The sequence below is a fragment of the Accipiter gentilis genome, chromosome 10, assembly GCF_929443795.1.
Source record: "Accipiter gentilis chromosome 10, bAccGen1.1, whole genome shotgun sequence".
NCBI classification, from domain to species: domain Eukaryota; kingdom Metazoa; phylum Chordata; class Aves; order Accipitriformes; family Accipitridae; genus Astur; species Astur gentilis.
The window spans coordinates 23,108,108-23,132,391 of NC_064889.1; the positions used below are offsets into that span (position 1 = coordinate 23,108,108).

The window sequence follows — 24,284 nt, forward strand, 5'->3', positions numbered from 1 at the left end:
AGGAATCCAATTTAACACTAAAAACTTGGAGGAAATAGCTTGGGAAGGCGTCACAAAAGTGTCACATACTCCTAGTCTCATTAGTCCAGCAAGGGACATGTCGTCCCCCCCCCATGCTGAATGCAAGCCAAGCCAGAGAGCACGATTATCCCAGGTCCAATTCAAGCCTCCGAATTCCATCTCTCACAGAGCCCTACTGAACACAGGCTCTCTCTGGGGACAAATGCTGCAGCCCCATGGGGTGCTCGCAGCCCACAGGACCGAGGTTGTTGCAGCCACTGAGGTCTGGGGCAGGACCTGCACCCTTTTTGGAGGGTCCACTTTCTCTCCCTGCACAGTAATGTGCATGAGCTTTTTGGCCATGTTTTGCTCAGGGCTCACTAATCAGCCATGGCTATCCTTGGACCCTTCCTCCAGGATGGCAAGGGGGTTTTTGCATGCCTCAGGTGCTGGGAACAATGAGATCTCGTACTCTGGAGGAAGGGGGAAAAAATTCTCTCCCCATGGGTAGCAATAAGTGACAAGACCTGGCTGGACAGAAAATAACCACTGGGGTCTCTAACTGCCCACTGGCCACGTTCTGCAAAAACAGCTATAAGCTGTCTGCAGAATTCCTCACCTTGGGAAGAGCTCAGGCCAACATATCTCTGCCTCAAGCCAACACCTCCCAGGGTGGAGGGAGACGTCCCCAGGGGATGGTCCTCACTCCAGCCCCACCGCATTGTGCTTGATGGAGAAAAAGTAACACCATTAGAGCTGCTGAACACCTTGGAAATCAAGAAGCCAACAGAGGTTTATCTGCAGGAGACCTCAGAGACAATTGTCTTGATGAGGCAAGGTGCTCCACACTCCCACAGCACAAAATACTCACACCACAGCTTCCCTCTTCCAAAAGCCATGACCCTGCCTACCTACCTGGGCAGCAAGGCAGGAGCAGAGACCACTCGCAGGCCATCAAGCATGACATGAAAATATTCTGGGCCAAATGTAGTTTATACCCTTGCACAGACGTGCCTCTTTGAAGAGCAGGTAGCTCTTGCCTGCTTGCAGCACCATCTGACCTCACCAGCCAGCAAAATCCCTGCTCTTCACTTACGGTGCCAGAAAGATTTCACCAGCTCTTGACACTCACAAACACAGAGCATTTAATCACTGAAGTTTGTTAAGTGCAATAATTAATGATTTTATCACCATCTGTGTGTTTAAAAGCCTCGAATTAATATGGGACCTTTTGATGTTGGCTTTGAATGAGCACAAATGACTCCAGCAGAGCAGGTCTGAATTCCTCTCTGGGCAGGGCATGCAGCCCCGCCAAGAGACTGAAGACTTTCCTGCTCCACACCAACTCTGCAACAGAGCTCTGAACTGTTTCAGCTTCATCCTACCCCTCTATTCCTTTGTGTCCCCTCTGAAAAAATGACAGTGATAGCGTTCACCTGCTTCGCTAGCCCTGCAAGAACTCCCTGGCTAATCTTGGCATAGTCCTTTGTAGATAGAGGGCTGTTCTCAGCTGGAGCTGTGCTGATATAGGCCAGCTGGAGGTCTGTCCCATTAAGGGGTAGGTGTTGCTCAGGTCTGTGTTCAATACCTAGGAAACAGGCTTGAGAAATGAGGTTATGTACACAGCATGGTGCTGCACGTGAACTAGTAAGAAGAGCTTTACTTCTGCCTAGTTGATGTAGCCCTGAGTGACTGGCTGATTACTCCGTCTATATACAGTAAGGCTACAATGTAAATACGTCAGCATCCTGTCAAACAAACGTCAGAAGCAGTAACTACAAGGTGAGAGTCTGGGATGTAAAAACAATCCCATTTTTTGCTGGTATCTGCTAAATACGTTGGCTAAATGTCTAAACTGTTATAGGAAAGAGCTTCAAAGAGACTATTGCTTAGCACAGCACACATCTCGGAGATGTATGCAACACAGCCCCATGCACCATGCTAGCCAGGGAAAAGTTGTCTGCAAAATTCACTATATCATTATCAAAATCATTTACCAAGTCTCAGCAGACATACTAGAAAGTCTCCTGGATTTCTTCTAAAACCTATCTCCCTAGGAAAGACTTCAGAGGACATCAGCATTAAATCCCAGTTAGCCACATCACCCAAGCTAAAAAGCCCTGTGGACCCAAAATGTAGAGACATCTCCCAAACAAACACAGGGTAGGCTGAAACACCCTCACTAAGCAAAACTCCATTAAACTCCTGACCCTTCTCATTAAGATAAATGAGGTCTGACTGTCACTTTACCTTGCCACCCTTTCACTTAAAACTGAGAAGGAAGCAGATGCTTAATTAGCATCCATCATGGGTGTTCACAGGTCTCGGTGTAAGGACCAAGCAATCTGCTACTTCTTAGAAACCCTGGGTGACATCCTCCATCCACCTGCAGCGATGCATGCTGCTGAAATCCCTGGAGGGACAGAGGGACAAAACTCCAGGTGTGAAACTAGGGCTTTTCTAGGAGCCCATCTCTCACCTCCACATCTCAAGGCAGCCAGATGCCCAAGTCAAACACCTACAGCTACAAGGTCTCTGTGATCTCTGTATCTCTGGATAAGCTTAAAGATTTTCTAGCTCTGAGCCAAGATAACTCATCTACTCCAGTTAAGGACCCAGGAATGGAGAATTGTACAGTCCCCATATGCTAATGGAAATGCATAAACTCCCATTAGCTGGGGAGAGGCTGTGTGGTGAATGAGCTAAATTGGCTGGATTACAGAGCACTTTCTTTGTTATTGCTTGAGACTTTCCTGCCATGGACTCCAAAACTTCCAAATCAAGGAGCACTGAAAGGTTTCAGGAGGAAAAAAAGAACAGGAAAAAAAAAAAAAAAACCCAAACCAAAAATACCTAAAAAACCCAGATCTGTTTTCAAAATTTTTTAAATACCCAGGGTTTAAGCCTCTCATTTGAGGGCCAGCAGCTACAAGGTGACTCTGACATAGCCTATAGGACCCAAACAATAAATGATGTGTATACATACAACTAGTGGAAAGCTCCAGTCTCTTTTCTACCCCACAAGGACAAGCTGGATTTAACACAACCATGAGCTCCCCATGTCCTCCCTGTAGGAGAGACAGATTCTCAGCTAGGAGGCAATCACAGGGAAGCAGTTTGCAGGTATGCTAGCTTGGTCCAAGGACATAACTACATGCAAAGCCAGTCTCCTATAAGCTCTGTTGGCACCCCTTGTGCTTTCCTAACATTTTGCAGCGCCCAGGGAAATCACCGAATCATTTAGGTTGGAAAAGACCTTTAAGTCCAACTGTAAGCCTAACACTGCCAAGTCCACCAGTAAACCATGTCCCTAAGCACCACATCTAAATGTCTTTTAAATACCTTCAGGGATGGTGACTCAACCACTTCCCCAGCAGCCTGTTCCAATGCTTGACAACCCTTTCAGTGAAGAAATTTTTCGTAATATCATTTAAACCCTCTTAAGTAAATGGTCCTTTTGGGAACTGGTGCCGAGCCCAGTCTGTTTGCCCACTCAGACCCACATTTGTGTGGATCAGCAGGCTTCACATCCTCTCTGCTATGCCAGACATTGGGATTACAGTCTGGTCTCCAGCAAGCTTCATTTTCCTGCGCTTTTGTCATATCTTGCCATGGTCCACCTTGTCCCCATAGACTCTTTGGTCAAGTTGCGTTACCCGAAATACTGTAGCCATCAGGAGCTATCCAGCTTCTCCAAGGAAGATAGGAAGAGACAAAAGTATCTCTTCGAGAAAGCCAGGAGGGAAGGGACCCTGGAAGGAAGGCACCAGAGCAGCACTGCAATCAGACCCCAGAAAGACAAGAAGGTCGTTTTGGCCGTCATCTCACGCCACCTTCTACTGAGCCACAGGTGTATTGCTCCTGCAACAGGAATGCAAACCAGAGCTTGCATCTTCCAGCACTACTCACCCAAATCTCAGGGAGGAATTACTACAAGGAGGACTAATAAGGAATAAGAAATCCCCAAGGTGCCGAGATTGTCTAAATAAATCATGCTTCGAAGCGTGATTCAGCCATTCTTGTTCCCACCTGACAAGACACTCAGCGACTTTTCTCCAGTGAAAATACAGCAAGTTTTCAAGTGAGAAAGAGCAATAGATTAGACCCCTTAGGAAACAGATAAAATGGACTATTGGCTGTTTAAGAGTCCTTGATTTGAGGAGGATGGGATTGTGGTTCAATTTTATCAGCTGCTCAATAGGTACATTTAATGAACTACATTGCTGGCAGTCTCTTGACTCAGACGGGAATTAGCATCAAACCGGAGAAAACAAAGCAATTTGATGGAAAAACACATGACTGGAGCAAAGTGGATCAGACACTACTTTGACCTCCACAATATCATGGAAATTTGCAGCTGAACCCATAAAAAAGTCCACAAATATCCTGGATTAAAAAAAAAAATCCCTAAAAGTTACCTTTAAGCAATCCTCCATTTATTTCCCATTAAAAACTCCTGGTTGTGTAAATTGGATTCAAATGAACATATTTACATTTGCAGTAGGAACCTGAAGTCAAGCTGTCAAAATGTCACTCTGTCACTCATGTTTTCATTGCACCCCGTCACAACACTGAGACATTTCCCCCCCCCCCCATCGGCAGCCTCTTTGGACACAAGCGAATGAGTGGCAGGAAGGAAGGACGGCTGCTGGGAGGGTGTCTCGTAAGGATGCTGTAGTGGAAAAGTGTTATTTGCCTGTGAATTCTGGCATGCCGGGCTCTTATTGTCATTGGCTTTCAGCCAAGCACTGCCAGGACACAAAAAGTCAATTTATGTCAGGATTTTCATTGACTCACTACCCCTCGTTCCTTGCATTTTTGGGGCAGCTTATTATGAAAGCCGGCACTGGCCATATGTGGAGTTTTCACAGAGGTGTTCATCCTAATTAAGAGCATGCCAGGATGGAGACTAAATTACAGCAGGCCAGTGTCATGTTCACTGTGAAAAATAGTGTGTTATTAATCTGGGACAATCTATTGTGTGTCAAGGATTACATGACTCCTCATTTTCCTTAAAAAAAAAAGCCCACGGGGAAAAAAACAGTCTTTAAAACCAAACAGTTTAAAGCCATAAAATCCAGCTCTTCTAAGTGAAGTTTCTGAAGGCAGTAAAAATCTCCAGAATGAAAATAAATTCCAAGTAAGACCAAGATGTACCACTTGAGGCTAAACATTCAAGGGAAAGCATCAGTAAGTTATTACTTTTTGTTTCATAATAGAATGCTAATGGTGCAGCAAAGATGAGGACTGCGTTTACATCAGTCCCTACACAAGGACAGGGCAATGATAAAGGACCTAACCCCATCTCTTCTGTTTTGTCCCCAGAAGAGCTTTTTCTAGGCTCTCTTCTCAGGCCTTTCGGGTAGCAGGTCCCAAACGTTTTAGGACCGACTTCAGAAAACAAGCTAGAGCTGCACATGGGATGGTGAGAGGACAGCAGCATTTTAGAGAGGACACCCATGAAACCCAAGGGCAGAAATTCATCTCCTTTTTGGCTACTACCTGACAGATATTCTTGCAGGATCAAGCAACAAAATAACTACAAACTGATACCACTCCTAAACAGAAGTCAGTGCTAACAAAGCTAGGAAAAAACAGAGATTTGCAGCTCTGAGCACCAATGACAAAGTATATGAGCTGCCGATGGAAGGAAGAAACATCCAGCAGTCAGGCTGTGCATGCACCCAATGGCATGGACAAGGTCCAGGTCAGCACACAGAGGCAAGAGCTAAAATGGGCAACCCCACAGCTTTTGCTTGGCCAGGTTCACACCCTGGGGATCAGCAGACCAGTCTCTGGAAACAGAGACTATGTCTTGCTTAGTCTGAGTAATGTTACTTCTGAGAGGACAGACGTGGAAATAAGGCACATTAATAGAAAAGCAAAGCAAACAATGGCAAAGCTGGCAGGTAATGCCACTTCCAGTAAGACACAGGAGATGGACTAACCTCTACAGACCATCCAGCCACATGCAGGGTTTAATCTGTAATGAGTGAGTGCTGCGACAATGGGAGATCTCAGTTGCCTGTCATACACGGCTGTAGTGCTGGCCTTAATTCTTCCACCCAGGTCTGGAAACCTCCCTGGTTTTGCAAACAGGCCCCTGTCTCTGGCGGGGAAGAAGACTGCAGTCAAACAGCACTGAGAAGCACTTATAAACATTGCCCAGCAGAAAATAAGGAATAACCCTGTGTCTGACCAACAGCACGAGAATTATATCAATACCCCAAAGGAAGCGCCAATCCTCCTGGCTACACTGCTGCCTCTCAGGACCCTAGTTTTACTAGCTTCCATGAAAAATGCCACCTAAGCCAGAATTGCTAGGATGGGGTAAGGTCTTCAAGCTCCTGCCTAGTTGCTTACTGTGCCAGAGCAGTCTGCTAGCTTTTCTGGCCCCTATGCCATGAAGAAAAGCTGGAAAACATGATGCCTACAGTATCTAAAAGCAGGAGACAACCCAAGATATCTCTTAGAAATTATGTCTAAGCCCAGATTCTGATTTTTAAAGATAGCTGCTCCCAATCCAGAGATGGAAGCACATCCCATGTATCAGAACATCCCATGTTTTACTAATCAGTATTAAAAAAATAAAAAATACTTATTCCCAATACCCATGTCTTGCCCTTTTCTGTGAACCAGCTGGTTTGGACCCTGTCAGTGTCAGGAGACTGCATTAACCAGAGCTGATGTACTAACCCATCAATTCTGCACTCCTCTGAGATGTTGCCTTCAAGCTCATTATCCAAAGCCTAAATTGCAAAGAATTAGATACTTTCACTCTGCGTACCAGCAGGAGAAAAAAAAAAAAAAAAAATAGATCGAATAAAATTCACAAGCCCACAATCTAATTAGGAAAAAACCTTCCAGTCCTGAAGCGTTTGTCAGTTTTTCATCTTGCAAAATGCATACTAATACCCTCTTCCCCTGCACACTGCGTGGGACTGCCATTACGCTGCTTCCATAACATGCCAGAAGTGATCAGCATTAGGCCTTCCTAATGTGTCTCAGAAACAATAGCAATTACAGAGTCGTCCATTCATATCTAAAGGCTTACCAGACTACAACTTCCCTCAGGAGGCTAAAGACATTTCATCGAAGCAATTATATTTATGTAGCATTAAAGTACTTTCTTTTAAGCCACGGCAGTTACCTTTTTGCATTAGAAGCACAGCAGTAACAAGGAGCCCTCTCACCTGATCCAAACTCCTCCAAGCATATTTTTTGCCTGTTTAAAGATTGCTAACACACACACCTTGGGGTTTTTGCTTCCTTATTTTTAATGTTATTACCCAAGAGTTCTGACATGCAGATTGGAGCCTATTTACATGACAAGGGACCAGAATGGAAGAAGCTCATCAGTTTATTCAGCTCTCCCAGCTCTCATCATGTCATCAAGGACCTTGTGATGTCTGGCAATGCCATGAAGCCCCAACTTTCAGCGTTTCGCAGTTCTGTCAACCTTAGCTCTCATTATGTTAAAAGCGAGATGTTTTCAAGCTTTCTTTTCTCCACAAATCACAAATGCTAGAAACATGACTTAAGTGTATCATAACAGCTAAGAGTCAATAGATGACCTAAAGGAACTAATAATTTGTTATTTTTTAATATCAAGAATTCAGAACAAGTGTTATGATTTTGGGAGAGGAAAGATAGCTCGACTCAGGTTTTGAATGCTGGAAGCTGCCGATAGAGTACATTATTTATTTTCCACGTTTTTTCCTCTTTTCCTACAGGAAGCCAAGCGGCTCTCTAGAAATACTCGACCTATGAATTTCATAGCATGCACTGAAAAAAAATCAAAACACAAAGCCTTGGCATGATGTCTCAAATCTCTGCCATTCAACAGCTGATCATATTTTCCCTTTGAGCTGCACCAGCTGCACCCCACTGGCACGCCTGGCTCGCACAGGGCTGCTGGGCAAGTTCAGCACCCAGGATCCCGGCTTGAAAAGACATTTCTTTCAAAGCAAAGGCTGCACCTAGCTCTGAGATGCAGAGGGTATTTTTTTAGTGCTTGAAGCACTAATAAGAGGAACAGATTCCTCGTGTTTGACCAACTTTTCCTTGGATCTGGGCTGTCCATCTTGCTTCTCGAGCTATTCGCATTGGAGAGAAAAAGCTATCATGACTCTGCACACCGGTGCTGCTCAGCTTAGGATCCCAAAAGGATCACCCAGTGCCTCTTCTGTCCTTTTTGGGTAGGAAACTAGAAGCCTGAATTTTGCAGCTGACAGAGCATCTTGCAGGCATGAAACCTAACCCCATCCCTCCTGCCTCACTGAGTCCTTCTGGGGATGCCGCTGGCTGGACCGGCTCCTGGCCGCCTTGCCACACTGCGGCCAACCGTTGTACTGGCCTAAGGATGAACTTGTTGCCATGGCAGGAGTCAAAGCATGCGTTGCGTTGCTGGCATGGCGGCGAGCGGCAGCACGAAGCGCCGGCTGCTCCTCCACAACGGCTTTTTGTTGTTCCTTTCTCACCAAGGCAGCCCTGCCGCAATGCACCCATCCTCTTGCCACACTGGAGCAGCCTGGCAAAATCCAGCTGACCGGAAAGCACAAGTAGCACTGTGGCTGAGGGCCCAACATCGCATTTCTCTGCTGCAAACTCTGCCTCTTTCCTGCCTGCTGCAGGGCACAGCATGGGAAAGCAGACCCCACAGCACAAGGGGAGCCTCCCACTGCAAAGACAGGACGTAAAGAGATGCCAAAGTTTTGAGGCATGAGATCTGTCCAATACAGAGAAGAAAATTTTAAGTGAGGGCAAATAGCATCACTTGAAAAGGAGGTTGTTTCCAGCTAATTCATTTCCTCACTGCTGCTGGGATGTTTGTCGCAGGACAGGCTTAGCTCTGCTGCTGGGTAGTGCCTTTTAAAACTCCCTTACAGCTTTGATTGGCCTTACTAAAACTAAGGGCATCTCTCATTCATACACTAATTAATGGCGGGCTCAGAAGAGGTTGGTATCCCTCATCGCTGCAGATTTTAACAAGCAGAAATACAAAGGTAGACTTAAAAATAAAAGCAATGCTCCTTCCTGAGCAGCGGTTTCAGTGCCTCAGAGATTACAAGGCAGCCCTGCTCTGCGTGTCAGCAAGCCTTTCCAAAATAATGAGCCTGCTTCCGTCCCAAGCAGCTCCTGTTGCACTGGAGAAATGAGCAGAAAGGTATTATGGGCTCACACTCACCAGATGGATGTCCTGCTTTGTTCTCCGCTTACAGAAAACCCTACACATACAGTTTGGATTATCTTCATTGTAATTCTAATCACCACCTCAGTGTAAGGGAGGGAGGGAGGAAGGGAGGGATCCTTGCCTCGGTCAGGAGAGCTAATTAAAAGTTGTGAGTCATCCAGACTTCTCCACACATTGGAAATGCTTTTGGAAGATCAGGTAATCTCTCATTCTTGGGGGAACCTAGTTAGCAAAAGAAAAATTAAGCAGGCTCCCCTTGGGCAGGGAGCTGTACAAGAACAAATCCTGTTTCCCCTGCGGGACGCAGCAACATGAATCACAGAGGTGCTTCAAACGTATGCAAACTACACTTTAAAACAGAAAGGCTTGTACGTGTTCCCCAGCACAGAAACACAAACACCTCCTATGTACCTATACCCACGCTGGCTGTCCAACAGGCTTTTGCATACGAATACACAACGCAGGGACCTCTGTCTTCCCCTAAAAGAACTTCTGAACCCTCTGGCTGGTTCCTGGATGGTTGGGTACAGGCTCAAAGGTCTCAGAAAAGCCAGACCCACAAGCCTCATGCAAATCAACAGCCAGCAGCGATGTGAGGTACACTCAGTGCCCCAAATCCTCAACCCCGATTAGCCGCAGAGCAATCAGCGCTGAGCAGTACGCCTGGAGGGAACCAGCCAAGAACCAGCCTCCCCAGACCCGCTGTGGTGGGAATGAGCTGCTGGTGCTGATAATGAGCTCTGACAGCTTCAAGCGGGGTCAGGGCCCCCCACACCGGGCTGATGCAGACAGTCTGCAGGCGATGGGTCCCCAAAGGGAGAAGCTGGGGAGCACCAATGCCTCCGTCCCCGATTCCTGGAGATATAAGGGCATCAGAAGAGTTGCCCAAGGTCACACAGGATGGCAGTAGAGGAGCTGAGCTTCCCAAGGCATCAAACACCATGCTGCATCAGCCAAAACGGTCAAGTCTTGATCCTTAAGACTAGCACCCAAGCCCTCTAGTTAGGATGTTGACCAGTCCCTGTCATTTAGAGGTGCTGGGCACCTGCAGAGTCTGAGCCCTCGCAAAGCTCTAGAGCACCCATGGGTTTTCCAAGGGACAAGGAAGCTGTTTTCTCTTTGGCTACCATAAAAGAACCAGAAAATATTATTTTTGTTGTCATCTTTCAAATGGCCAGTCCAGCATGCAAAGACTTTTTCTTCTCTCTTCCCTCCCTTTTTTTTTTGAGAGAGAGTTCGAACTGACCCCTTGGGGTCCTGCCTCTCCTCTCCCCCTGAGCATTAGGATCACTAATGAAAGACACACTCAGGACTTTCTCTCCAACTCCTTTACATTGCCATGGGAAACCATGGTGAGCTGGACACGGATGCTGCTTCAAGCAAACAAAGTGTCTTGGAGAGCCCCCTCACCTTGGATGGAGCCACCATACTGGGGACCCAAGGGATGCAGCTGCATTGCTTGGCCATTCAGGGCAATATCACCACATAGAGCTCAGGACAAGAGCAAACCCCTGGACCGAGGCTGAATATCCCACTGCCCTCTGGGAAAGATGCTGAGCTGCAGGGGAAAAAAAAATGGTAATGGGCAAATCACATCAAGGAACAAGGGAAAACAGGGTACTGCCCCTTCCGCCTGATAGTTTTGGAGGTTTGCTCAGTACCACAAATCTGCTTGGATTAAAATCCATTTAGCCTTTGCTTCATGGGAACGCCACAGGCCCTGGAGAACCTTCTTGGTGAAAGGATGCTCCAGCTGATGCTCCTACCTTTCTGCCCAAGGCAAACCCAACCAAAAATAGACATGATTTTACCAAAATGATCTGCAAACTGGTTTGAACTGGCACAGCCTTGGGACCTGGACATTTGTAACCTGCTCATCCCAAACACACATTAGCTCTGACTTTTTGTTGTACGTGAAGGCTTGGGCAAACCTGAATCACATTTCTTCAGTGCTCAGTGAAGCCATGAACCCAGCTTGCGCACCTTTGGCTTTTCCTGGTCTCTCCTACTGCATCCATGACATCCTCCTTGATGAGAGTTCACTGTCCCCCCTTCCCTCTTTGACACCTCCTCTAAGTCAGTGTTCCTCTGCAGTCTTGGCAAAGCAGTTCGATCCTTGGTAGGGCGAGCTATGGCCTGAGATAAGGATGGGCATCATCCTGCCCAGAGAGATGGGCAGTGAATGCAATGCACTGCACACAAAAGCTACCAGCCAATTTGCAGTGCCACCCTCCAAGATGAGCAACACAATTGAAGAAACACAAGCTCCTGCTTCTGGCCAAAAACATCTCACAGGTATCAACCATTACTTGATCCATCAAGTTTGCTCTTCCTGCCCTTCCTAGGCAGGGCAGGCAGGAAAACGCTTGGTTTTTCCTCGATGTATGAGTGCAGAAGGATCGATCAAATGCAGTGGAGTACAATGCTGCAGCTGAAGTATGCACACACTGAGCCTTTTCTGCTACCGCAACACCGCCACTCATTTACACACCAGCAGCCTAAAACTATCTCTTTTGTACACCCAAATTGATCCTTACTCTTAATTAGTGCTCTCAGTTGCAGCAAAATTTCATTTGTTTCTTCCAAATGTGGCCTGATCCATTGTCCCTCTCCCATGACCTGTGAAAATTAGTCATTGAGCTCAATGACAGTGGTAAGTGCGAAATGCAGCATCAAAGGGACATAATGGGGGCCTCTTAGGACTGACAAAAAAACACCATTAATCAAGGCATGCTCAAGAGGTGCCAACTTACTGAGGCATGTGAGTGGTCCCGAGTGCGGGCCCTCCTGTGGGAGGCTGGATGCAGAGGGCTGTGCGGGTGCAGAAGAACTCCCCACCACCCCAAGGACCGCAGCCTGCCCCAGGCAGGCGGGTGCATGCAGGGAGGAGCAGCTACCCCAGCATTGCTGCTCCCTGGGCAGATGGTCTCTGCTCTGCAAGTCCCGAGGATCTGCCCACCTGCTTTTCCAAAAGAGGTTACGGAGCCATGCTTTTCCAGGCAGCTGCTTGGTTTAGAGACTGGGGATGGAAATTGTCTCACGATACCCAATGTACTGCTTTAACTGCGTCTGTGGCCCCTACTACTGTCAGGAGTGATGTATGGGACACCACTCCAAATCAGGAGGGAGATGTCAGCATCTCCATCTGTGTTTCCAGAGCCAACACGAGAGCCCACAGGCTCCCAGAGCCAAACACACAACACTATCTGTCCAACAGCACTCTGCACTGATGCCCTTGTGCAAGCCCAGGACCAAGGTAAGGGAGAAGGCACAAACGGCACAGACAGACCAGAGTGGTGCAGAAACTGCAGCAAAATAACGCAGGGAATTATCCCAGGGATCAGGGCCTGAGAGCCCCATGGACAAACCTGGGCAGCCAGCGCAGCCCTGCAGCCAGTGAGACAGCAGCGGAGGACCTGAAAGGGTAAGGGACCAATTTTAGCTGGTTGGGGTAGAGAGAGTTTTAATATCAGAAAATCAAAGCAAAGAGGTAAATCTCTGCAAAATTCAAACCTCCATAGCAAAGCAGTGTGTCTAAACGCTCTCCTACAAATGCATGTCATTAAACAGAATAACTTGGACTGGGCAAATCCAAACGACTCTCACTTTCAAGGTCCTGCATTCAGAAGCCCACAATGGAGAACAATGAGGTAGAGAAAAAGCCGAGGATCTTGACGCTGCATTCAGAAGGCCATCTGGTCTGGCCAGCACAGCCAGCGCTGGGAACGGGCAGCGTCGTGGGTTGAGATTTAATCTGAGCCACTTATTGAGTGACCTCAGGCGAATCGTTTGACCTCCTTTTGCCTCAGTCAACCCAACTGTAAAATTGGGTTTAAAGCAAGAACCTCTCTGAAAACCATATGCTGTGCCTAGGAGGAGTGGGAGTAAACTCCCTTCCCAGCAACAGGGCTGCGATGGCGGGTAGAGCCAAAACTGGAGCAGAAGAGGCGGTGCGTGGAGCTAGGATCCAGCATCCCTTGGTGTCAGGGGGCTCCGGCCAAGAGCTCTCCCAGGTCTCATCCTGCCAGCCCTGGGAAAGCAGCTTTGGTCCCCGTGCAGGGACTCACATGTAAGAGGGGATTTGTGAGGTCTGCCCTTCCTCATTTCGCTACAGCACCCAAAGGCCACAAACATTCAAAACAAGGTACCCAAATCCCAGTCTCATAGCAGGCAGGCTCCTGTGGGCAGGGATCAGCACAAAAGACACAACCCTGACACAATCAGGTATCTTTCTCTACTGCTTCTGTGCCCTTTTATTTATTTACTTATTTTGCTGTTTTCAGTAACTGTGGGTTACAGCCATGACCAGAGCTTCGAGGCAAACGCAGTAATGCTTTCCTTTAACTCACTCATTACCCGCTAGATCAAGAGAATTGATTGCTCTGGTCAAATGCCCCTGAAAATGAATTCCTACTCACAGTCTTGCCATTGAATGGCAGCAGAAAAGCAGCCCCTCTCACCTGGGCACCAGCCTCTCCCCAGCACTGCGCACCCATCACCTCTTGGCAGGCTTGCAGGGAGGCAACAGTGCAAATGAAACACTGTACCCAGCTAACGTGGGTCCCTAATAAACACAAAATAGCAGTTTGCCCCACCAAGGTGCTCACAGGGGTGTGCAAATGATGGCACTGACAGTAAACCTACCCTGAGTTCAGAGAGGGGAAACTGAGGCAGAGCTGGTGCATGGATGTTACTGGCCAGCTGGGACCCTCATAGGGCAGAATGAGAGCAAGAGCCACATATAACCATCATGCCACCACCAGCCCGCTGGAAAAACAACCGTATAACTAGTGGCATTACAAATCCTTAAGCTGAGACAAGCCTGAGTAGATAAAGAGCTGCTCTAGGTGACAGCATCAAAGAGATCCTGGGGTGATGACTGCAAGCAGAAGACTAAGGTAGCAGAGACCTGCCCTCCCGAATAAAATAACAGAGGAGGGTGGCCCCACACTTCAAGGAGAGGCTGGAGCAAAGTAGCAGCCAGAAGGACAAGCAGCGTAAAAGCATGTGAGGCTGGGCACCATGCTGCCTCCACAGAGCTGCCCAAGCAGGTACCAGCAGAGCATCACCCCATGTTAAAAAAGCAAGCAGCAAACTCAGGAGCAGCCTCATGCTGCAGGTGCAGGCTGCAGGGATGTCAGAACTTCCTCAGCTGTGCTCCAAGAGTTAATTGAGACAAATAACTCAACAGTGCTACCATTAATGAAATTCTTCTGATATATTTCCCCTGAGCTTTCTATAAATGACTAAGTGACATTACTGCCTGCAGTGCAAACCCCCTATATGAGAGATAACATTGCCAGAGCTAAGGTTGGCGCGTCCACGTTAGAAGCCTCGCAAAGAAGTGCAAGATGATATTTAAATAACTATCACACTGCTAAGAAATGAGCAGCCAAAAGAAATATGGTCTTATAATGTGCTCAAGTCTCAGGATGAATCCTGGTTGTTATATGCAGACACTGAAATGCAGTGAGTGGGTAAGTGACAAACTCTTTTAATCCCACAAATATACTAAAATTCCCAGTCAAATCTCTCTGGTCTCCCACCAGTGACTCCTATATTTGTACATTTGTTTTGCAGCACACACAGGGCCAAATACTGCAATAGTACAGATTTTAGAGGCAGCATCACGTGAGCCAGTCATGTCCTAGAGGCAGCCAAAAGAGCTGATGGAGGGAAATAACCTACTCACCCATCATATCCATCCCCTAGAAACCTCTCACGGTCTTTTAGCTTTACTTAATTTCTTTTTCTTTCCTTTTTTTCCTTTAGTAATTCCTCATGGGTATTTTTCCCCTCTGAGACCCACTGCTACAAGCCCAGAACTTGCTCTGGGCTTACCAAGAACCGTAAGCATTCAAAGCATAGACAATGAAGAAACATCACTGACATCAGGACCGAGCCTTTCTACTCAGCATTTGAGAAGAAAGGCCATTAAATGCAAGCAGAGCCACAACTGAAAAAAGAAAAAAATCTCATTTGTGGATGGAGGAAAGTTGGCATGCAACAGCAGGGGTTAAACTGCAATAAAATGCAAGCGACCATTAGCCAAAAGTTCCTGGGAGTAACGCGACCATGTCTCCAGAGCCGCAAACCGACACCAGGGCACTTGCTTTAAAAGCATACCTTTACTTCCAGCATGTGTTTTGCACCACTAAAACATGTCATCACAAAAGTATCCCACTTCTAACTGCGGAGACAGGTTGAATTGATCTAAGCACAAGCTATAGGTACAGCTCTGCTGACAATACAGATACTGTACGCGCACAAGAAAAACTGACAGCAAACCCACGTGTTTAAGGTCTGCCTTCATGTTTTGAGCTGAGACTCACAATCTGCATCTAAACAGTGGCATTGCCCAGGAAATACCTTGGTGACAACTTTGGTGCCACCTTATTTAAACCTTAATTTAAAATGCTAACTTCATAATGAGTGGAACAAAACTGTGTAAAAACATTTCCCACTCTAATCCTGGTTTGATCCCCCCAGTATGGCCTTCTTTTGTAATTACATCCCTTTGTGATCTCACTCTAATGCCTTGTATTGTGACCCATAAAATAATCAGCCCCCTTTGTCTCTCCCTAATCCTTTTAGACTTCCTTCTTGTCTCTACACTCTTATAAATGCTGCCATTATTTGGGCTCAGCAGCTCTTCCCACCACCCCAGAGCCTGGAAAGGGGGCTGCAGGTTAAACCCTGAATATATTCTGTGCAGAGGAGCTGAAACGATGGGAAGATCTTTGCTGCTTTAAAAACCCCGTGATTCCCAATCTCCTCCCCTGACTGCACAGCCTGGCAGGGAAAACAACTTGCAGGCATGCATATGCACCAGATCTCACCCCTTTTCATATTTTGCAGATGACCTTGAGACCCTTGGCCTGGAGGTTGCAGCGGCCAGCGTGTTTGCAGGGAGAGCATCCTTGGCCCCAGGCTGGGCAAGAGGAGCTGCTGCTGCTGTCCGCAGGGATCAATGCAGAGAAGAGACAAAACATCTGCCTTGCCCAAGCTATCAATCCTGCTCTCCTGCCGGTAGGGTAAGTGAAATGGATGGCCAGGCACAGTGGGATAGAGGAGCGGGATTTGGGGCAGGATGCAGAAGGGAAGGGGGTAAGGGAGCAGAGAAGGGCACAGGGATATGTGCTGCTATGCTTGGCTACAAAACATTCCCTCTGCAGCAAGATACAATGAGGAAAGCGTCTTTACAAGCTCAGATCTCTCCAGAGCTATTCTCAGGTCCCACAGTACTTCAAATATTGGGCAGGTCCATTTCACCAAACTTCAGGAAACCTCTTTGGCTCTAAGTTGCACAATTTACTTATTTTCGCTCTTTCCTTTTTTTTTTAATAGCACCAGATCAAACAGGGAAAATTGCTACTCTCAGGCTGGATGCGTGCAGAGCCTGATCCGATACCCAGTTTGATGGTGATTTCCAATTAGTGGTAACTGCTTGTTATTGAGTGATATAATCAATGGGTCTTACTCCACCGGCCGGGCTGTGATTTATGATGATGTGGAAGCAGCTCCATCAAATTACAGCATCGGCAAAAAGGGCTGGAAATGCCATGAGACAACACGATCAGTAAGGCCAAGTTAAGCAAAGGGTGGTGATGAGAAGGAAGGCAGCTGTGTTTTGGGGAGCTCACCTTCCAAAGGAGTGGACTCTAGCCGTTACTATTGCTCAGAGGATACCTCCATCCACAGACAGCAAAGGCGTGCATCAGCTTCTGGCATGCACAAAGGAAATACAGCTCCTCAAAGAGACCCAGGAAGACACAGCCAAGCAGTGCCTCCTGAGAACACTCTGCCTACAAAACTGATTTTAATTAAGACAGCTTGGAGTCATGCGAAATTATGAAGCTGTCATTAGGAAAAAGAAAATATCTGTATTCAATAACCTGATTAGATTATAGAAACATGCTGCACTGCACAAGCTTTTAAACTAACACACCAGGGTTTGAACAGACGCAGAAACAGCAACCAAAAAAATTCCAACCAGCATGTTAGGCAGAGGGTGGAAATGACGAGCGCCTCTGCTCAACTCAGTCACACATAGGCTTCTTGCACACTTGTACTTGTCAAAAGAAAGTTACACTACAAAAATATTATCAATGTGTTTAGCACCTGACCTGACAATCCACAAACTAGCCAAGGTCCACTTCCCTCCACAGAGTATCTTCGGTTAATAATGATGACATACAGAAATTCCCCTGAATTTCAGTTAAATAAATTTAATGAGTCAATTTTTAGGAGGAAGGCTTTAAGAAGTGCCTGCTCCGTGGGGAAACTGCATGCATCTCAAGCCCATTGGGGCCACAAGCACAGAGGCTGACAGCAGCATATTCTTCCAGTTAAATTTTACTCAATGCCAAGTGTTGAAGTAAATTTGAAACATAAAAATATGATATCCAGCCCACATTTCCTGAATGCAAATATGTACATTCCTCTGAGCCAAGAAGATTATATTCCAAGCAATAATACAAAGCCAGGGTCTGTAACGGTGATATGAGACTAACAGCCTGCCTTTGAAGACAGCGAAAAGTGCAGCAGAGCTCTCGAGGGGCTCTGGTCTGTCAGATCCCTTTTATTCCTCAGTAGCACGGCCTTGATCAACTTTCAAGATTTTTGTTTGTGAAAGGTTTTTATTTCTCCTTTGCTTTTGTGTTCAGATGTCAGGCTCAGAGCGAAGAAGAGATCAGCATTGGGATGAGGTTTTACCCACCGGCAGTATTTACTCTGCTTTGCAAAAGTCTGCTTAGCGCTTGTTTTTTTTTTTTCGTTCCAGGCAGCCAGCCCCCATTTCTTCCATGCAATGGTCCCATCATCTGTAAAATGGGGATAATTACCCTTCTCCTTTGTTTGACTTGCTTATCAGGACTTGGGGCAAGGAAAAATGCTGCTACTTGTGTGTAACCACCCGGAGACATGGGGGCTCGAAGGTACAACTGTGATTCATTCTTAGGAGATTTCATCTACGTTTAAACCTTTAAACCGAGTCCCCTGTGGTTCAGACACGGCGGGGGACCTCGCCCTGAGCAGCAGGTTACATTTGCTCACAACATCCCGTTTATTCCCATTATCCACAGGCACCTGTGGCATTGAGGCCAGGTGCCCGCTGTTTTCTGCTGGCTTCACCCAGACCTCTTCTCAGGGCTGGCAAGAAACCAAGCCTGAAGCCAGAAGGGAGTCCAGAACATTTTCAACACGATCCCTTTTTCATTTTGATTCACACGAAACTATGGGTACAAAAGGAAATGCTATTCAGGGACACCCAGCACATCACATACATATTGATGCAGGAGCCAAGATAACAGTGTTTATTGACAATCCACTATCCCAAAGGTAATTCCTCCGGCTCTCATGTCTCCTGTTTACAGGTCCGAGAAGTCTGACATTGTGCTTGTGCATCAGCCAGCTCCCAGCTCATAAGTGCCAGAGCTGTTCACCAAAAGTGCTCCAAGGTTTAGCACCACAAGACTGACAAGTTTGAGATCCAGCTGCTAATCTGGCACAGACCCAAAGCCCTTGGCTCCTGGACAATGTCACTTCTTACACTACTGAAAAGCTAGGTTGCAGATGGCCACTTCATGCACTCAGGAATTGTTATACACAAGGGCTGGAGTGTTCCCTTGGTGGGCTGCCAGCCGGCCCCTGCGCTGCGGGGAGCGGGCAGCAATGCTCCAAAAGGCCCCCCAGTTTGGAGACTGCAGCCAGGGGACCTCAGGCCCAGACTTTGCCATAGACTTTTGCTGCTTTGCACCAAAAAAATCACAGTGTAATATGCAAACACAACAGAATCGGGTAGTAAGTGGCTTGCACAGAAAGGAGAGCAGTAGCCATCTCCCAAACAAGTCGAAGAACCCTTCAGCAGAACTTATTTAACAAACCAGCATTCGGCCAGGTCTCGGGGCCATACCAGGCTCCTGTCCTCACACCCATGTATAAAGTACACCCAACAGCGACTTCTGGTTGAATGCAGAAAGGATCAGTGGCTGCACCCCCAGAGCCCACAAACAGTCTGTGGGCAAAGCTGGCCACCAACACAACGGGGACAGAAACCACCACGACACCTCAGCTCTGCCATCGGTCCCAGGACAAACATAAACCAGCAACCAGAGCTGTCAAGGGGGAACTCAGCAGCCTGCATGCCAGGAGACCCAACAGGACCAACCATTCTGGCCATGGCAATGCAACGGGCTAAGCTGGGTACTGCGTAGGGCTGGAGTCACAGCCTGCTCTGTAATTCTTCCTCCCCCACCTTTAAATTTCATTCCCTCACTGACATTTTCATCTCTCTCCTCCTCCGGGCTCCCCCACCAGACAATCTGTCTGGTGTTGTTAGCCTTGCCCCCAAAGGCACTGCCACGCTGGGTAGTAAATAAGACCTTGCTGCCTCCACGCTGCCTGCCTTAAATAACAAAATGAAAGAAACCATGACCTTCAGAAGGTCTTTGCCTATGGTTTGGGAAGCACTGCCTGCCAAGGAGAGCCCAGCCATGCTGCACAGCAAAGGGACTTCCAAACCCACCGCAGGAGATACATAAACTACAGACTACTTCACCACATGACTTTAATGTAACTTATCCCTCCAAGACAGGGAATTTACTGCTAGAAGGTGGCTTTTAGTTTTCTCCCTGAGAAAACTGATTAGCTGTCCTTTCACACCTGGACAGCTGCACAGATTAGATGCCAGCCAGATCCCCACAGCAGCTCCAGGTTCTTTTCTCTCTTCCCCCTCTTTAATCATCCCTCCCTGAACACCCAGCACCCACCACACTGCCCTCCTGCTTCCTGGCAAAGCCAGTGCCCCTTGTGGCATTGCCCCATGAGGCGCAGGTGGGACGATGCCCGTACTTACTCGCTGCCTGAATCTTCGCCTTCCGGCTCACCACCAGCCCGTAGTGGTTTTGCGCCATGCAATCATACTCGCCTTCATCCGAGGACCCATCTCCCCGGACCCTCTGGAAGCGGGACACATAGAGCGACCCGTTGGCCAACATAAAGGCATTCTCGCTGTCCACGATCATGACGCCATTTTTCCGCCATGTGATGGTGATTGGCTGGATGCCCTCCACCTGGCAGTAGAGGATCAAGGGTTGCTCCTGCACAGCTATGTCATCGCTAGGCTCCACAACGAATGCCAGTTCGGAGGAATGGCCAAAATCTAAAATGAAGAGAGAAGGACAGAGTCAGCAGCATGTCTACAAGAAGCAACAAGAGTCAACTGCTACAGCAGCTAACAGGATGATGAAAACATTTGGGATGGAGTGGGCTATGATAGGACTACAAGGTGCAAGTGTTTCAGAGAAACATGAAACCCTTGGGCATGCTTTGGTTCCCAAGGCTTTGCTATCAGAATCTCAGGATGCAGTTTCCAAAGGCACAAACACAGGTACAGACCTTCCAGGCTGCCATTGGAGACTCCAGCCATTCCCACCCCAGGAACAGAAGTTTACACCAGTTCAAGAAATCCGCTCCTCTCCCCATGTAACCAGGCAAAGAGGGGGCTGCACCATGCCCCAGACCCCTTTGCAGCACAGCCGGCGGGGGTGAAGAGGGAGTTCGTCAGCTCCCAATTCAGACCATATTGCCACCAGCATCTTCATGACACTTCTGCTTGGCAGACCAGGAGGCTGTTTGCCCCTCACACGTAACACCATGCTTTTCTGTCTCTTTAGTGTCTCTCATGCTGTAACAGGCAAAGGATGGTGCTATTCAGCCCTTAATGAAGAGGAAGTTAAGCACCAAAATACAAATGCACAATGTTCTGGCTCAGTGACACAAAAGGTTTCTTGCAAAGCAATTACGCTAAATGATGTCCATGAGAGATAAGTTATTGCAGAATTTGTACCAACAATAGGCAGACCCTCGCTTCCCATCATACAGATACATCCTAATTTACTTCCTTTGCCAACAGAACGCTTAAACACTATGTCTTTGGCATGTTATGCTGCACTTGGTCCAGCACACCTTTTGAGGGTATAATTTGCCATACAGTCATGATTAGATGCTACAGAAGATGACAGAAATAGAGCTATTGTTTAAAGATTAGCCCAAAATACAGCTGACATGGAAGACAAAAAGCAACCAGGAAACAGGAGTCCTATAAATATCTGAAGGGTATAAATGCAGGGATGGAGGCGCATATTTTTTATTTTAAAGAAGAGCAACGGAGAAGAAATTCAAGCAGAGTAAGAAAACTACAATTTCATCTGAAAAGCCTTTCTAACAGTTTTCTTGTGCAACACCCCCTCCCCCTCAATGGATGGAGGTTTCCAGCTACTCAAACCTACGATACAGCTTCTCCCCTCTTTCATGGGCTCAGGGGGACCGACTCCACAGCTGCTTGCAGAGTTGGGACAGACACAGGCAACTTCTCTTGGCAAAAACCAACCACAGCACAGTCTTTGTAACGTCTGTCCCTAATATAGACCCCACCAAGGACAGGATCCCACTGCAGTAGACTCAAAAACAGTGGAGGGCAGATCGTTGATTTGTGGTAAAAATAAAAGAGATGAGAAGAGGCAGTTATCCTAAAGAAAAAGAAGGGGAAAAAAGTCTGTCTTTTCTGCTCTGAAAACCCAGAGAGATTTTTTTTTTTCTTTCTTTCTGTAAATCCCCATTGCTTTCTACGGCAACTTAAATTGGATTATGGGGGATAAACATTGAGTGCAACCTGAGCCGAGGCAGATGGACAGAGCAGACAAAGAAGGCAGGGGTAGTGCATGGCAGGTCAAAGGTACTGCCGTCAAGGTATGAATGTGTGTGCAGGGAATGGACAAACTCTGCTTAGTGACAGACACCTAAAACACACACTTTATTAACCCATTAAGTCTTAAAATGTCAGGCTAGCTCCAGCCATCTCAGTGATCTATCGCTCACTGTGACTTCTTTTTTATGAGATAGCCCTGGGGTCCTCTCAGCAAGTTAGACTACAGCCAGCACAAACCCATCAATTACTTTTTTTTGTGAAAATTAAGGAATTAGATGAATGCTCTGCATTTTTCTGTAAAGTGGCCAGATTCTCAACAGCACCTACCATGCTGGGGCCCCATTCCCTGCGTGGGCACTCCGGGGAGTTAGGTAGGATAAGGACCCTCACGTCCTGACACTGAACCAAGGGGGACTTCTGACTCCAGAAAGATTGAACAAGACTTCAGGATTTAGCCTAACAGGCAATCAGAAAAAATCCCTAATGAAATAAATGTCCCATCTTCCCCCAGCTCCACTGTACTCTTAGATAAAACAGCTTATTATTATATGTACAATAAAAGAAAGAATCAACATAATTACATGCCCTTCCCACAATAGCTGTCATTATAATAACCATCATTAAGGCCTGTGATTGGAGATAATGATGTTTACCTCCATAAACATTCGGTCTGCGTCCTAACTCCAGGCTGCTCAAACAGCAGAAGTGATGACACTTAGAATTAGGACTGGTGCCCTCAGACACACGCCGGGGTGAGGACGGACACTGGCTGGTCCTGGGGTCTCCTCAGTCTGTAGTCAAGAGCGGGACTGTGCCTCAAGGTGTGACACTGGGCAGTGGACAGTGTGCAACTGGTTCATAACCTACAAATACCCCGCAGTGTCCAGAAAAAAACCAAATTCCTCCTCAACGGATGCTTTTATCATGGGATGCTTTTCCAATGTTGGAGAAATCCCACTGACACTTTCATGGGGCTTCAGGGCCAGGTGACCGACTAACCAGATGCATGGGGAGAAGCAAGCCCACCCCATCTGAGTATTTGGGAGAAGACAAGTTATATCTTTCAACTTGACGTGGGCTTTCAATGCAAACTCAGCCAAAAGTCCCTCTTCTCCCAAGATACGTAGATGCTGAAAGATGCAGGGAGGCATCTCCTGCTCTTCAAAAGTCCCTATGCCTTTCCCTGGCACCATGGGCACATTAGACATCCTAAAGCTGCCTATCTGCATCATTAAAGAGACAGATCTGAAATTGCCTTTAAAAAAAAGAGCTTTGGTCCTCAAGAGCCTCAGTATCCCACTCTGCAAAAACCACAGACTTGTGTCTTTCATGGGGTAAATGTCTGAGTCTCGCAAACAGGTTAAGTCATTGGTGGCACAGTCGGCAAGAAGCAAGCTGGCAAGCTGACCTGTTTCTGCACCACCATGGCACTGCAGCACAGCAGGTCCCTGGCATGCACAAAGCTCTGAGGAAGCAGCCACAAGCTCTTCTCCAGCCAAAGGTCACCTTGAAGCCAGTCCCATTCCCTATGGCCCTCAGCTTCACGGCTTAATTTGGGGGCACAGAGTGGGCTTGGTGTGAAGGATACCCCTCTCAATACCATGCTTCTACAGGCCATCATGTTCCTGCAGGTTTTCTCAAAAAAGAATGAGGCCCTGGGATGCTGCACACCATCAGGAACAGATATGAGAAACTGGCCCACAAACAGCCCAACCTAAGCCTGTCATGGTTTAACCCCAGCTGGCAACTAAGCACCACCCAGCCACTCACTTACCCCCACCCCAACCAGTGAGATGGGAGAGAGAATCGAAAAAAAGTAAAACTCATGGGTTGAGATAAAGACAGTTTACAAGGACAGAAAGGAAGAAAATAATATTACAATAATAATAAAAGAATTGGAATATACAAACCAAGTCATGTACAATACAATTGCTCGCCATTTGCCAACTGATGCCAAGTTAGTTCCTGAGCAGCGAACCACCCCCCCCAGCCCCACTCCCCCCAGTTTATATACTGGGCATGATGTCCCATGGTATGGAATATTCCTCTGGCCAGTTTGGGTCAGCTGCCCTGGCTGTGTCCCCTCCCAACTTCTTGTGCCCCTCCAGCCTTCTTGCTGGCTGGGCATGAGAAGCTGAAAAATCCTTGACTTAGTCTAAACACTACTTAGCAACAGCTAAAACCATCAGTGTGTTATCAACATTATTCTCATACTAAATCCAAAACATAACACTATACCAGCTACTAGAAAGAAAATTAAGTCTATCCCAGTCAAAACCAAAGAGCCACATGGCCAATGCACAGCTGGTCTAGAGAGAACTGGGTGCAAGGCATGGTAGAAACTGGGCACCTTACATCTTCTTCGTCCCTTTCTAACTACCT

At 47.2% G+C, this 24,284-nt stretch overlaps 1 protein-coding gene across 1 annotated transcript in view; it reads right to left on the minus strand.

Annotated features, from left to right (window-relative positions):
• IGDCC3 (immunoglobulin superfamily DCC subclass member 3) overlaps nucleotides 1-24,284 on the minus strand; it is a 106,181-nt gene that overhangs the window by 74,148 nt on the left and 7,749 nt on the right. The window contains exon 2 of the mRNA XM_049811576.1: nucleotides 20,049-20,354. Coding sequence (XP_049667533.1) covers nucleotides 20,049-20,354 — 306 coding nt within the window. The remainder of the gene's footprint in view (nucleotides 1-20,048; nucleotides 20,355-24,284) is intronic.